Source organism: Oncorhynchus keta, chromosome 27 (assembly GCF_023373465.1).
Source record: "Oncorhynchus keta strain PuntledgeMale-10-30-2019 chromosome 27, Oket_V2, whole genome shotgun sequence".
NCBI lineage: Eukaryota > Metazoa > Chordata > Actinopteri > Salmoniformes > Salmonidae > Oncorhynchus > Oncorhynchus keta.
Genome location: NC_068447.1, coordinates 44,900,514 through 44,915,930, shown reverse-complemented (window position 1 = coordinate 44,915,930; position 15,417 = coordinate 44,900,514). Strand labels below are relative to the sequence as shown.

General features: G+C 43.5%; 1 protein-coding gene across 1 annotated transcript; it reads left to right on the top strand.

Annotated features, from left to right (window-relative positions):
• Window positions 1-9,015: 9,015 nt before the first annotated feature.
• Window positions 9,016-15,195, top strand: LOC118360177 (intermediate filament protein ON3-like). The gene is made up of 9 exons (XM_035739406.2): window positions 9,016-9,529; window positions 11,307-11,515; window positions 12,664-12,724; window positions 12,824-12,919; window positions 13,216-13,380; window positions 13,550-13,675; window positions 13,824-14,044; window positions 14,173-14,216; window positions 14,348-15,195. Exons 1-9 carry the CDS (start codon window positions 9,110-9,112, stop codon window positions 14,608-14,610), a joined length of 1,605 nt encoding a protein of 534 aa, XP_035595299.1. The 5' UTR covers window positions 9,016-9,109; the 3' UTR covers window positions 14,611-15,195.
• Window positions 15,196-15,417: the final 222 nt, after the last annotated feature.

The following is a 15,417-nucleotide window of genomic DNA, read 5'->3' as shown; positions in this document are numbered from 1 at the left end:
TTGGAAACACAGTCTAAAACACAGGCTTCTAGCGTGGGCAATTTTAGGGCTTCACCATGTTTCATTGAAATGTACAGCTGTGTGTCATCCGCATAGCAGTGAACATTATGTTTTTGAATGACATCCCCAAGAGGTAAAATATATAGTGAAAACAATAGTGGTCCTAAAACGGAACCTCGAGGAACACCGAAATTTACAGTTGATTTTTCAGAGGACAAACCATTCACAGAGACAAACTGACATCTTTCCGACAGATAATATCTAAACCAGGCCAGAACTTGTCCGTGTAGACCAATTTGGGTTTCCAATCTCTCCAAAAGAATGTGGTGATCGATGGTATCAAAAGCAGCACTAAGGTCTAGGAGCACGAGGACAGATGCAGAGTCTCGGTCTGACGCCATTAAAAGATCATTTACCACCTTCACAAGTGCAGTCTCAGTGCTATGATGGGGTCTAAAACCAGACTGAATCATTTCGTATACATTGTTTATCATCAGGAAGGCAGTGAGTTGCTGCGCAACAGCTTTTTCAATTTTTTTTTGAGAAGAATGGAAGATTTGATATAGGCCGATAGTTTTTAAAAATATTTTCTGGGTCAAGGTTTGGCTTTTTCAAGAGAGGCTTTATTATTGGCACTTTTAGTGAGTTTGGTACACATCCAGTGGATAGAGAGACATTTATTATGTTCAACATAGCAGGGCCAAGAACAGGAAGCAGCTCTTTCAGTAGTTTAGTTGGAATAGGGTCCAGTATGCAGCTTGAAGGTTTAGAGGCCATGATTATTTTCATCATTGTGTCAAGAGATACAGTACTAAAACACTTTTGAGTGTCTCTCTTGATCCTAGGTCCTGGCAGAGTTGTGCAGACTCAGGACAACTGTGGCTTTGGAGGAATACACAGATTTAAAGAGGAGTCCGTAATTTGCTTTCTAATGATCATGATCTTTTCCTCAAAGAAGTTCATTAATTTATTACTGCTGCAGTGAAAGCCATCCTCTCTTGGGGAATGCTGCTTTTTAGTTAGCTTTGCGACAGTATCAAAAATAAATCCTCAATTAAGTTGGAAAAGTAGGATGATCGAGCAGCAGTGAGGGCTCATCGATACTGCACTGTACTGATACTGTCTTTCCAAGCTAGTCGGAAGACTTCCAGTTTGGTGTGGCGCCATTTCCGATCCAATTTTCTGGAAGCTTGCTTCAGAGCTCGGGTATTTTCTGTATTACAAGGGAGCTAGTTTCTTATGACAAATGTTTTTAGTTTTTAGGGGTGCAACTGCATCTAGGGTATTGCGCAAGGTTAAATTGAGTTCCTCAGTTAGGTGGCTAACTGATTTTTGTCCTCTGGCGTCCTTGGGTAGGCAGAGGGAGTCTGGAAGGGCATTAAGGAATCTTTGTGTTGTCTTGAGAATTTATAGCACGACTTTTGATGCTCCTTGGTTGAGGTCTGAGATGATTTGTTGCAATTGCAAACGTAGTACAATGGTGGTCCGATAGTCCAGGATTATGAGGAAAAAACATTAAGATCCACAACATTTATTCCATGGGACAAAACTAGGTCCACAGTATGACAGTGAGTAGGTCCAGAGACATGTTGGACAAAACTGATGTTTTTGTCCAACAAAACTGAGTCGATGATGGCTCCGAAATCCTTTTGGAGTGGGTCTGTGGACTTTTCCATGTGAATATTAAAATCACCAAAAATTAGAATATTATCTGCTTGGACTACAAGGTCCGATATGAATTCAGGGAACTCAGTGAGGAATGCTGTAAACAGTAGCTATATATTTCATGATTCGAAGCTCAAAAGATGAAAACGTCATTCTTTTTTGTTTGAAATTTGCTATCGTAAATGTTAGCAACACCTCCGCCTTTGCGGGATGCACGGGGGATATGGTCACTAGTGTAACCAGGAGGTGAGGCCTCATTAAACACAGTAAATTCATCAGGCTTAAGCCATGTTTCAGTCAGGCCAATCACATCAAGATTATGATCAGTGATTAGTTAATTGACTATAACTTCCTTTGAAGTGAGGGATCTAACATTAAGTAGCCCTATTTTGAGATGTGAGGTATCACAATCTCTTTCAATAATGGCAGGAATGGAAGAGGTCTTTATCCTAGTGAGATTGCTAAGGCGAACACCGCCATGTTTAGTTTTGCCCAACCTAGGTCGAGGCACAGACACGGTCTCAATGGGGATAGCTGAGCTGACTACACTGACTGTGCTAGTGGCAGACTCCATTAAGCTGGCATGGAGTCCGTCACTCCTCAGCAGGCCAGGCTTGGTCCTGTTTGTGGGTGAGTCCCAGAAAGAGGGCCAATTATCTACAAATTTTGGGAAGGGCAGTTTTCAACCAGCGATTGAGTTGTGAGACTCTGCTGTAGAGCTCATCACTCCCCCTAACTGGGAGGGGGCCAGAGACAATTACTCGAAGCTGACACATCTTTCTAGCTGATTTACACGCTGAAGCTATTTTGCGCTTGGTGACCTCTGACTGTTTCATCCTAACCTCGTTTCTGCCGACGTGGATAACAATATCTCTACACTCGCCAGTTTTAGCTTTAGCCAGCACCATCGCTGGATGATTCGTTTTAAGGTGTAGAGACAAGAGAAGGCTCAGCCTCAGACTCAGACTTGCTGTTTAATGGGGAAAACCGGTTGAAAGTTTCTGTCGGCTGAATGAGCGACACCGGTTGAGCAATCCTACAGCATTTCCCTCTAGAAGCCATGAGAAAGTTGTCTGGCTGCGGGAATCATGCGAGGGGATTTATACTAACATTACTATCTGTACTTACTGGTGGCACAGACACTGTTTCACCCTTTCCTACACTGAAATTACCCTTGCCTAACGATTGCGTCTGAAGCCGGGCTTGCAGTACAGCTATCCTCGTCGAAAGGCGATCGTTCTCCTGTATATTATGAGTACAGCGACTGCAACTAGAGGGCATCATGATAATGTTACTTCTTAGCTTCGGCTGTTGGAGGTCCTGATAAACTATGTCCAGATAATGCGTCCGGAGTGAAAAAGTTGAATGAAATAAAAGTTGAGTGAGGGAAAACAAAAAATATGAATGGTAATTAAAAAGTAAAAACCGTAAAGTTGTCAGGTAGCAAAGGAAGGTTGGCAACAAAACGAACAGCAATATGTAAACAAGTCTGCAAGTTGTGACAGGAAATGACTCCAGATGTATATCTGACCCTTTGCTGTGAGACTCGAAATTGAACTCCATTGATAATTTCCATTGATCATCATTGAGATGTTTCAACAACTTGATTGGAGTCCACTTGTGGTAAATTCAATTGATTGTACATGATTTGGAAAGGCACACACCCGTCTATATAAGGTCCCACAGTTGACAGTGCATGTCAGAGCAAAAACCAAGCCATAAGGTCGAAGGAACTGTCCGTGGAGATCAGAGACAGGATAGAGATATCCCTCTCGTGGTGTGGGGGCTGTGCTTTGGCAAAGTGGGTGGGGTTATATCCTTCCAGTTTGGCCCTGTCCGGGGGTGTCCTCGGATGGGGCCACAGTGTCTCCTGACCCCTCTTGTCTCAGCCTCCAGTATTTATGCTGCAGTAGTTTGTGTCGGGGGGCTAGGGTCCTTTTGTTATATCTGGAGTACTTCTCCTGTCCTATTCGGTGTCCTGTGTGAATCTAAGTGTAATCTAATTCTCTCCTTCTTTCTTTCTCTCTCTCGGAGGACCTGAGCCCTAGGACCATGCCCCAGGACTACCTGACATGATGACTCCTTGCTGTCCCCAGTCCACCTGGCCATGCTGCTGCTCCAGTTTCAACTGTTCTGCCTTACTATTATTTGACCATGCTGGTCATTTATGAACATTTGAACATCTTGGCCATGTTCTGTTATAATCTCCACCCGGCACAGCCAGAAGAGGACTGGCCACCCCACATAGCCTGGTTCCTCTCTAGGTTTCTTCCTAGGTTTTGGCCTTTCTAGGGAGTTTGTCCTAGCCACCGTGCTTCTACACCTGCATTGCTTGCTGTTTTGGGTTTTAGGCTGGGTTTCTGTACAGCACTTTGAGATATCAGCTGATGTACGAAGGGCTATATAAATACATTTGATTTGATTTGATTTGTGTCAATGCACAGATCTGGGGAAGGGAACCAACACATTTCTGCAGCATTGAAGGTCCCCAAGAACACAATGGCTTCCATCATTGTAGGATGGCAGGTAGCAGTGGTTAGAGAGTTGGGCCAGTAACCAAAAGTTTGCTAGTTTGAATCCCTGAGCTGACTGGGTAAAATCTGTTGCTCTGCCCCTGAACAAGGCACTGTTCCTAGGCCATCATTGTAAATAAGAATTTGTTCTTAACAGACTTGCCTAGTTATGTAAAGGTTAAATAAATAAATATAAATGATTAAATGGAATAAGTTTGGAACAACCAAGACTCTTCCTAGAGCTGGCCGCCCGTCCAAACTGAGCTATCGGGGAGAAGGGCCTTGGTCAGGGAGGTGACCAAGAACCCGATGGTCACTCTGACAGAGCTCCAGAGTTCCTCTGTGGAGATAGGAGAAACTTCTAGAAGGGCAACCATCTCTGCAGCACTCCACAAATTAGGCCTTTATGGTAGAGTGACCAGACGGAAGCCACTCCTCAGTAAAAGGCACATGGCAGCTGGCTTGAAGTTTGCCAAAAGGCACCTAAAAACTCTCAGACCGTGAGAAACTAAATTCTCTGGTCTGATCAAACCAAGATTGAACTCTTTGTCCTGAATGCCAAGTGTCACGTCTGTAGGAAACCAGGCACCATCTCTACGGTGAAGCACGGTGGTGGTAGCATCATGCTGTGGGGATGTTTTTCAGAGGCAGGAACTGGAAGACTAGTCGGGATCGAGGCAAATATGAACGGAGCAAACTACAGAGAGATCCTTGATGAAAACCTGCTCCAGAGTGCTCAGGACCTCAGACTGGGGGTGAAGGTTCACCTTCCAACAGGACAACGACCCTAAGCTCATAGCGAAGACAACACGGGAGTGGCTTTGCGACAAGTCTCTGAATGTCCTTGAATGCAACAGCCAGAGCTCGGACTTGAACCTGATCGAACATCTCTGGAGAGACCTGAAAATAGCTGGTGCAACAACGCTCCCCATCCAACCTGACAGAGCTTGAGAGGATCTGCAGAGAAGAATGGGAAAAACTCTCAAAATAAAGGTGTGCCAAGCTTGTAGCGTCATACCCAAGAAGACTTGATGCTGTCAAAGGTGTTTCAACAAAGAACTGAGTAAAGGGTCTGAATACTTATGCAAATGTGATATATCAGTTTCTTATTTGTAATACATTTGCAAAAATGTCAAACTATTTTTGCTTTGTCATTATGGGGTATTGTGTGTAGATTGATGAGGGGAAAAAAACTATTTGATACATTTTAGAATAAGGCTGTAACATAACAAAATGTGGAAAATATCAAGGGGTCTGTACTTTCCGAAAGCTCTGCATATGCTGATTGATGTTGTACAGCTCAATAATACTGGAATGCTCTTCCTGAAAAGATTACCCTACTCGTTATGGTAGGCCACACATATTGCTACTATAGCACTATACCTAGACTAAGGTCTATTTGCCTGCAACTTTTGTCAGTCTTCAGTAAATCACAACACAGTTAATTAACCATCATCATCTCATCACCATGATATTCTGACATGGTTTTCCGTAACATGTTGCCTCAGACACAGATAATGCATGCAGCCTCAGGCCTTACTCCATACTACTACTACAAGTCCCGTTGGGGGAATTTGAATGAGAACCTAGCCGGTTGGTGCGGTTGTCCCAGTTTCCATTTTTTACTGGTTGTGCTGAGAGATTACTATTGCTGATTGAGGAAATGATGGTTCAGATAAGTATTATTTAACTAATAGTAAAGCGTCTATGAGGTCAATTAATCAAAAAACTGTGTCTGTGATATGATATCAGGACATGGCCTATTGGCAGCAGTAATTCATACAAGTTCATTCATGTATGTAACCAGGTAATGAAACAAAGAGCAATAGTTCAGCTTGGCAACTTCATTCTATGAGATTTACTGACAAGCTTCTGAATCCTTGTCATGTGCTACAAGACCATGGTGCTTGCCTACGGAGCTGTGAGGGGAACGGCACCTCAGTACCTCCAGGCTCTGATCAGGCCCTACACCCAAACAAGGGCACTGCGTTCATCCACCTCTGGCCTGCTCGCCTCCCTACCACTGAGGAAGTACAGTTCCCGCTCAGCCCAGTCAAAACTGTTCGCTGCTCTGGCCCCCCAATGGTGGAACAAACTCCCTCACGACGCCAGGACAGCGGAGTCAATCACCACCTTCCGGAGACACCTGAAACCCCACCTCTTTAAGGAATACCTAGGATAGGATAAAGTAATCCTTCTCACCCCCCTTAAAAGATTTAGATGCACTATTGTAAAGTGGCTGTTCCACTGGATGTCATAAGGTGAATGCACCAATTTGTAAGTCGCTCTGGATAAGAGCGTCTGCTAAATGACTTAAATGTAATGTAAATGATGTGTCAAATTTGACTTTTCAAAGCTAAAATTGAAGTCAGAAGTTTACATACACCGTAGCCAACTACATTTAAACTCCTTTTTTCACCATTTCTGACTTTTAATCCTAGAAAAAATTACCTGTCTTAGGTCAGTTAGGATCACCACTTTATTTTAAGAATGTGAAATGTCAGAATAATAGTAGAGAGAATTATTTATTTCAGCTTTTATTTCTTTCACATTCCCCGTGGGTCTAGTATTTGGTAGCATTGCCTTTACATTTTTTAACTTGGGTCAAACGTTTTGGGTAGCCGTCTACAAGCTTCCCAGAATGAGTTAGGTGAATTTTGGCCCATTTCTCCTGACAGAGCTGGTATAACTGAGTCAGGTTTGAAGGCCTCCTTGCTTGCACATGCTTTTTCAGTTCTGCCCACAAATGTTCTATAGGATTGAGGTCAGGGCTTGGTGATGTCCACTCCAATACCTTGACTTTCTTGTCCTTAAGCCGTTTTGCCACAACTTTGGAAGTATGCTTGTGGTCATTGTCCATTAATTTTCCTACCCCATGAAGCCATCTATTTTGTGAAGTACACCAGTCCCTCCTACAGCAAAGCACCCCCACAACATGATGCTGCCACCCCCGTGCTTCAACGGTTCGGATGGTGTTCTTCGGCTTGCAAGCCTCCCCCTTTTCTTCCAAACATAACGATGGCCCTTATGGCCAAACAGTTATATTTCTATTTCTCCAAAAAGTAAGGTCTTTGTCCCCATGTGCAGTTGCAAACCGTAGTCTGGCTTTTTTATGGCGGTTTTGGAGCAGTGGCTTCTTCCTTGCTGGGCGGCCTTTCAGGTTATGTCGATATTGAACTTGTTTTACTGTGGATAGAGATACTTTTGTACCTGTTTCCTCCAGCATCTTCACAAGGTCCTTTGCTGATGTTCTGGGATTGATTTGCACTTTTCATACCAAAGTATGTTAATCTCTAGGAGACAGAACGCGTCTCCTTCCTGAGCGGTATGACGGCTGTGTGGTCCCATGGTGTTTATACTTGCGTACTATTGTTTGAACAGATGAACGTGGTACCTTCAGGCGTTTGGAAATTGCTCCCAAGGACAAATCAGAATTGTGGAGGTCGACAATTTTTTTCTGAGGTCTTGGCTGATTTCTTTTGATTTTCCCTTGATGTCAAGCAAAGAGGCACTGAGTTTGAAGGTACTATATGCCATTTAGCAGACGCTTTTATCCAAAGCGACTTACAGTCATGTGTGCATACATTCTACGTATGGGTGGTCCCGGGAATCGAACCCACTACCCTGGCGTTACAAGCGCCATGCTCTACCAACTGAGCTACAGAAGGACCACTGGTAGGTAGGCCTTGAACTAGGTAGGCCTTGAACTACATCCACAGGTACACCTCCAATTGACTTGAATTATGTCAATTAGCCTATCAGAAGCTTCTAAAGCCATGACATAATTTTCTGGAATTTTCCGTGCTGTTTAAAGGCACAGTCAACTTAGTGTACGTAAACTTCTGACCCACTCGAATTGTGATACAGTGAATTATAAATGAAATAATCTGTCTGTTAACAATTGTTGGAAAAATGACCGACTTCTTACCGACTTGCCAAAAGTATAGCTTGTTGGCAAGTAATGTGTGGAGTGGTTGAAAAACAAGTTTTAATGACTCCAACCTAAGCGTATGTAAACTTCAGACTTCAACTGTATGCTGAGAGGTGACACTGTTCAACTACATGACAATTTGAATAAGCTGAGTGAGTGCTAAAAAAAGGTAAAACGAAGTTCATATGAGGCTGATTAACTTCATGACATTCAACATTCATTTCAGATATCTCTAACAGATAAATATATTAAAAGGGTTCATAAGTCAGTTGACACACTATTACTTATAGATCATTATGAATCTGTAGAAAATGGTTAGTAAGACATTGGTTGAAATTGTGTGGTTGAAGTTTTGATGCTTGGCAAATAGTGTAATAGTAAGAAATGTTTGTTTATTAATTGATTCCCTAAACTAAACTAATGATTAACAATCTACTTAGAAAGCCTAGAAACCCTTACATTAATGTAAAGTGCTACCATCCAAACTTACTCAAGTACAATAATACCTGAACGTACAACAACATAAATAGATCAGAAAGTTTAGCAAGGAGCTGGGTAAGGACTGACATAAGGCCTCAGATCTGTTTACACAATAGCCTGCTGAGGACATACTGCTCTCATATTTCACCACAGATGTCACATTCTAACAGTTATTCTAATGCCCCAGCCCCTATACCGTACCTCCATCACGGAAAAAAAACACCCCAAAATACGTACAAAATTATGTTTTTCCTAACAGGCTCCAAAACCCAGGTTATGGTTTCGTGGGCTTGTGTTAGAAACTAAAAGTGTTCTGTTACACTGCACAACTCCTCCCTCTCCTACCATTCACCCAGAGGCCTGGCCAATGAGAGTTAGCCATTGGCCCCTCCCACAAGGGAGGCTCTTAAAACCAGTGCTGTAGCTAATTCTCTGTCTATCCACTCAGGTCTCCCCAGTACTCCAGACAAGCCGTCTGCCATTCTAACTTCCCCTTATAGTCCTGCACTTACCAACCACGATGTCGGTCAGGAAAACCACCAGCTACACCGTCAAGTCCTCTTCCTCCGGGGCAGCCCCTCGCAGCTTTAGCAGCATGTCCTACTCTGGACCCAGCCAGGGGGTCTCTCGCCAGAGCTATAGCGCCCGCAGCTCCTATGGAGGGGCCAACAGAGGCATGGGAGGTGGGTTCGGGGCCGGTGGTGGAGGCGGCAGCTACATTTCCAGCTCCTCTGCCTATGGAGGTGGCATGGGCCTGGGGATGGGGATGGGGATGGGGATGGGTGGTATCTCTCATGCCCCCATCACTGCTGTCCAAGTGAACAAGAGCCTGCTTGCCCCCCTCAACCTGGATATCGACCCCAACATCCAGATCGTCCGCACCCATGAGAAAGAACAGATCAAGGGCCTCAACAACCGCTTTGCCTCTTTCATCGATAAGGTCAGTCCTGGTAACCTGTCTGTCTGTCTGTCTGTCTTTCTGTACCTATGAAGATATCTGACAATGTAATTTGCCTGGAGCTTGTAAACTGCCAGAAAATAGGGAAGTAAAAGGGAAGTAGAGAGAGTCATGTACTGTGGGATTTGATGAATCTATCTCTATTAGCCATTAGAATGCTGAGGTGTCTGTTGTGTAATGAATGTGGAACAGTGGATCAGATCCATAGAAAAGTCCACGTTGTGTAATGCTGGTACACACCGTTAGAGCTCTGTTACACTATGTTAGGTTGATTACACGCACAAGAAAACTCATGAGTTTGGAAAAAGGATGGAAATGTAGAAAAGTCTGATATTGAACAAAGCACATATAAGGTCAAACTAAGTGTGATCATTTTTTTTTCCTGGGTTCTCAAGATTTCACATCTAATGGTTTGTAGTAATTGTCCTTTTATAGTGATGAATAAGAAAAGTGCAGCAGGGTGGGGTGGGGGAGAGAGTTTCTACAGAAGGGTGTGTCTGTCTCTGGTTAGAGTATAGCTCATAGCTAGTGATCTGGTTTACTTTGGGAATGGCTACCCTGACCCTGCAGAGGGGTGTATGTGACCCGCCCCTACCCTGGATGACATGACAAAAAAGGTCATACACCTGAAACACAGACAGGAGCATTTGGTCATCACCAGCATTGCTATGCTTACGTACATTTCACATTCCTAACAAGTCTTGAGACTATGGAGTGAAATTCATTGATAGGGTAGCCTATACTGATAGATGGAGGGCAACATCTGAACACGGTCAAACATCAATAGATAACATTTACAAGTGATAGCAATGTTTGATATTGCTTTCATTCATGCCTGGGGGGTGTTTTCTTTATGGGTTTTCTACTGGCCTATCTGTCCCACATGCGTAGGCTGCTCCAGTGGGTTAATATTTTATAAGGGCAGCTGGTTTCATGTTCGAGCTAACACTAGTGGATTGATTACATAAAAAGGAGCAAAACTAATCAGAAAGAGATTTCACCTCTGCATGTTTCCAAAGAAACAAAATAAAAATGTGCAAATAGACTCTCTTTTCTTATCGTGATAACAATTCCCTTTTATACTTATTTCTAAGTATTGACTCTTATCCAATACCAGTTGACACAGCCATTTTAGGAGAATTCCTGATCTCACCTGAGGCTCATTCACCAGCAATATCCACTGACAGCCATCTATTTTCTCACCCTATTGTTAGTGAGCCAACATGTCAGCCTGCATGCTCTCCCCTTCCCCCATTAACACCTACCTGTATACTACAGTCAAATATTTACATTCTAGCCATTTGGATGAAGCCCCGCCTATATCTTTGTCCTGTTCCTCTCTATTCTCCACTTCCCGACCTTGCCCTTTTATTAAAACAGAAAAACATGAAGGAAGCTTAATTCACCAGTTCTTTCCATCTGCCCCCTCTGCCTCCTGTCAGGATGCACGTCATAGCTTCCTTGGAAAAACAGCTTGCTAGGTCTATCCTGAAAACAGAGTCAGCTGTCCGTGCATGTTCCAAACACTAATTGAAGCAATAAACACCCTAATTTAACGAGGATGACATGATAGTAATGGATGAGTCACGTTAGCCCACCATCAATGTTCCCAATGTCCTTTTATTCAAAAATGTGGTTATTCTCTTTATTCTTTCATATAAAACAGAAAAAATCCCAAAGGCAACAATATAATATGATAAACTTGTTATCAGTGTGCCTATCAAATGCATAAACATCTACCCCCTCTCTCTACACATAGGTACGCTTCCTGGAACAGCAGAACAAAATGCTGGAGACCAAGTGGGGTCTCCTCCAGGGACAGACCACCACCCGCTCCAACATTGATGCCATGTTTGAGGCCTACATCGCCAACCTGCGCAGACAGCTGGACAGCCTGGGTAACGACAAGATGAGGCTGGAGGCTGACCTGCACAACATGCAGGGTCTGGTCGAGGACTTCAAGAACAAGTGAGTAAGACTTGAAGAAGAAGTGACTACAAATGTTACTCCTTTTACCTGGCAGACCCTCAGCCACATTCTCAGCAAATACTTTGATTAGGCCTCTGTCCCAGTGCATAGCACCACTGTAGAGATAAGGTCATGGAACGCATGTTTAGTAAAGGGAGTTTCATGGAGTATTTGATTGAATCAGTAATACAGGACACACCAGTAATGGGTCATTTCAGTACTATGGATGGACAACACCCAACTGCAGTCCATTGTTTTCACATCATAGGGATTACTCCATTGAATAAGCGTTTCCTGGAGGGACCATTCTATTTCATATGTCTGGAGGTGAAAATCATTTAGATGACAGAGCTGAATGTTTTTCAGCTTCATTTCACACACTTGCATCATGGCGCACACATCAGCGTGTCAGTCCTGACAGACTGCTTATGTGCTCATATAATTTATGTCCTCGGGAGAAAAAGCACAAAGTAAAGAAACACCACACAAGTGTGGCATGGAGTCAAGATACCACAGTAGAAAACAATTCCCCGACGCATATTTGTTGTGGACGTAGCACTTATGCCCCCTAGTGTGAAAATGTTACATTACCTATGTAAAGATAATCACAATAGCCCAGCAGCATACCACCCTGCATACCACTGCTGGCTTACTTCTGAAGGTAAGCAGGGTTGGTCCTGGTCAGTCCCTGGATGGGAGACCAGATAATGCTGGAAGTGGTGTTGGAGGGCCAGTAGGAGGCACTCTTTCCTCTGGTCTAAAAAATATCCCAATTCCCAGGGCAGTGTTTGAGGGAAACTGGAGGTTGTTAAATGGGTCTCCTGACTCTCTGGGGTCATTAAAGATCCCATGGCACTTATTGTAAGAGTAGGGGTGTTAACCTCGGTGACCTAGCCAAATTCCCATTCTGGCACTCAAGCCATCACGGTCAACTAATATTCCCCACTTTACAATTGGCTCATTCATCCCTCTCCCCTCTAGCTATTCCACAGGTCGTTGCTGTAAATAAGAACGTGTTTCATAATCTTTTATGAAAAAAAAACACATAATAAATAGTCACAATATAATTATGACATAGAAATATATAATGCAATCTTGAATATATGAATATCAGAAAAAAAGCTAACAATTGCTCCGTATCTTCTCAGGTATGAAGATGAGATCAACAAGCGTACAGAGTGTGAAAATGACTTTGTGCTCATTAAGAAGGTTAGTAACTTAAGTTTGGACCCCATTTGTTTTTTCTGTCATTCTCTTATTGTCATCTTGCCATTTTACTAACATATTGATTGTGAATTATCCACTCAGGACGTGGATGAGGCGTACATGAACAAAGTTGAGCTGGAGGCTAAGCTGGAGAGCCTGACCGATGAAATTAACTTCCTGAGGCAGATCTATGAGGAGGTACGGCACTGAGCTCATCGCTTAGCTACTTCAGTTGTTAATAAGACACTCATTCACTATAACCAGTTGTGTTGTTGGCGGCTTCTTACAACTGCTCTGATGTATTTGCGTATGGTTTATACGGATCTGCTTGGTATCTGGACTTTGACGTCAAACTGATGGACTCAATCTGGGTGGGTTTTTATCTCTGGGGAAGGCAGACGTCTGAAAGCCTTGTCTGCAATAGGCCAAGTGTTTAATGGTCTCTCTCTTTTCTCTCTCTCTCTCTCTCTCTCTCTCCTTCTCCCTCTTTCCAGGAGCTGCGTGAGCTTCAGTGCCAGATTAAGGACACCTCAGTGGTGGTGGAGATGGACAACAGCCGTAACCTAGACATGGATGCCATCGTGGCTGAAGTGCGCGCCCAGTATGAGGACGTCGCCAACAAGAGCCGGGCCGAGGCGGAGACATGGTACAAGAGCAAGGTACGGTATATTTTCTCCCTTTGGCCTCTTGATTATGTTCAGGGCTGCTAATAGCCTTTCAGTACACTGTATGTGGTTCAAAGGAACATAAGTTGATGTCACATGGTTCTTCCACACTAACCATGTATTACCAACAAACCATCCACTTTCTCCTCTGTTGGATTTTTAGTATGAGGAGATGCAGACATCTGCCACCAGATATGGGGATGACCTGAGATCCACCAAGACAGAGATCTCCGACCTGAACCGTATGATTCAGAGGCTGCAGTCTGAGATTGACTCCGTCAAGGGACAGGTACACAATAAAGAATCTGTGTGCTAAGAATTAAATTGGTGGCATGTAGACCCACATGATATTGACAGAATAGAGTATTTTTCTACGGAATTATCAATTTGATAATAAGCAGAAGTAGCGACATGCTGCGTCTTTGTCTTCTGTTTAGCGTGCCAACCTGGAGAACCAGATAGCCGAGGCTGAGGAGCGCGGGGAGATGGCAGTGAAGGACGCCAAGCTCCGCATCAGAGACCTGGAGGATGCCCTACAGAGAGCCAAGCAGGACATGGCCCGCCAGATCAGGGAATACCAGGACCTGATGAACGTCAAACTGGCCCTGGACATTGAGATCGCCACCTACAGGAAACTGCTGGAAGGAGAGGAGGACAGGTGAGCCTTTTGACAAACATGGAAATGGAAAACATCAATTTTAAAGTACAGTGTAATCTTAATATAAGATAATGGACATTTATTACCAAAAACAAACATTTTCAAAATGGTCTTCTTTTCAACACCAGGCTAGCAACTGGTATCAAGTCCATCAACATAACCAAACAGAGCTGTAAGTACCTGCTTTCTTCAAATAAAACCCTGTGTTTTCTCCTTGTGTGTTGTGGTGCATTCATAACATCTTGTTATTCATATTTAGCCAGCCCCTACTCACCTGTTGTCTCTCCCTGTGTCACCTTACAGCTAGCTACAACTCCTTCCCCTCTGAGAGTGTTAACAGCAGCTACACTAGCGGCTACTCCAGTGGCTTCGGTGGTGGATACGGCAGTGGATACGGCGGTGGCAGCAGCTACAGCTCTGGTAGCGGCTATGGCGGCGGCAGCCGCTACGGCGGCGGCAGCGGCACCAGCGTCACCACCCAGAACAAGAAGAGTGTTGTCATCAAGATGATCGAGACCAAGGATGGCAAAGTTGTTTCCGAGTCCTCTGAAGTGGTCGATGAATGAGCGGCTGGATAATGCCCCCTTCTCTACTCTCTTTCTTGCTCACCATTCCACTACAGTGTAACAATTCGAGTCAAAGGTAAACAATGCTACATGAGAAGAAATATAAATGTGGCTGTTAAGCAATAAACATTTTTAATCCAACCAAAGATTTGAAAGGGACCAAATAATATTTTTTTTGTTCATACTGTATGTCTTTCACCTTTTCTAATTCTGTACTAAAACAAAATGCCTGCAGTTTGCTACACCACAAGTCAATAAGCAAAACCTTAAGTTGCAACTTGTAGTACATTCTGTCCAAACCTATGCAACCCTGTTAACTGTATAGAGGGCCATTCTCTGAGTTCAGTTGCATGAAAAGGATGATAACGTTGTGTTCATGAGTAGTGTTGCTCAGAGTGTGTGTGAATGTAACAGTGCAGCAGCTATGTTTTTGGTCGACTAGTCTAAAATGTCTGCTAGGCTTAAGTAGAAGTGCATGTCTTCCCTGTCGTGTTCTATTGGACCCCAAAGAAGCTGCCCACAGTGTACTGTTGCCTGAGGTGCTGTTTTTGCTACCAAACAATTAAATGTGTTTACTGAAAACTGCTTGGATTGTCTGAGTTTTTCATCTTGATTCTGTATGCATATAGGTAGCCTAGTGGTTAGAGCATTGGATTAGTAACCGAACGGTTACAAGATCAAATCCCCTAGCTGACAAGGTAAAAATCTGTCTTTCTGCCCCTAAACAAGGCAGTTAACCCACTGTCCATCATTGACAATAAGAATTTGTTCTTAATCCGATTTGCCTAGTTAAATAAAAACTTTTTT

Coding starts and splice junctions, on each gene's coding strand:
- LOC118360177 (XM_035739406.2), top strand. CDS start 9,110: ATGTCGGTCAGGAAAACCACCAGCTACACCGTCAAGTCCTCTTCCTCC. Junction 11,516..12,663: donor GTCGAGGACTTCAAGAACAA/GTGAGTAAGACT, acceptor GTATCTTCTCAG/GTATGAAGATGAGATCAACA. Junction 12,920..13,215: donor TGAGGCAGATCTATGAGGAG/GTACGGCACTGA, acceptor CCCTCTTTCCAG/GAGCTGCGTGAGCTTCAGTG.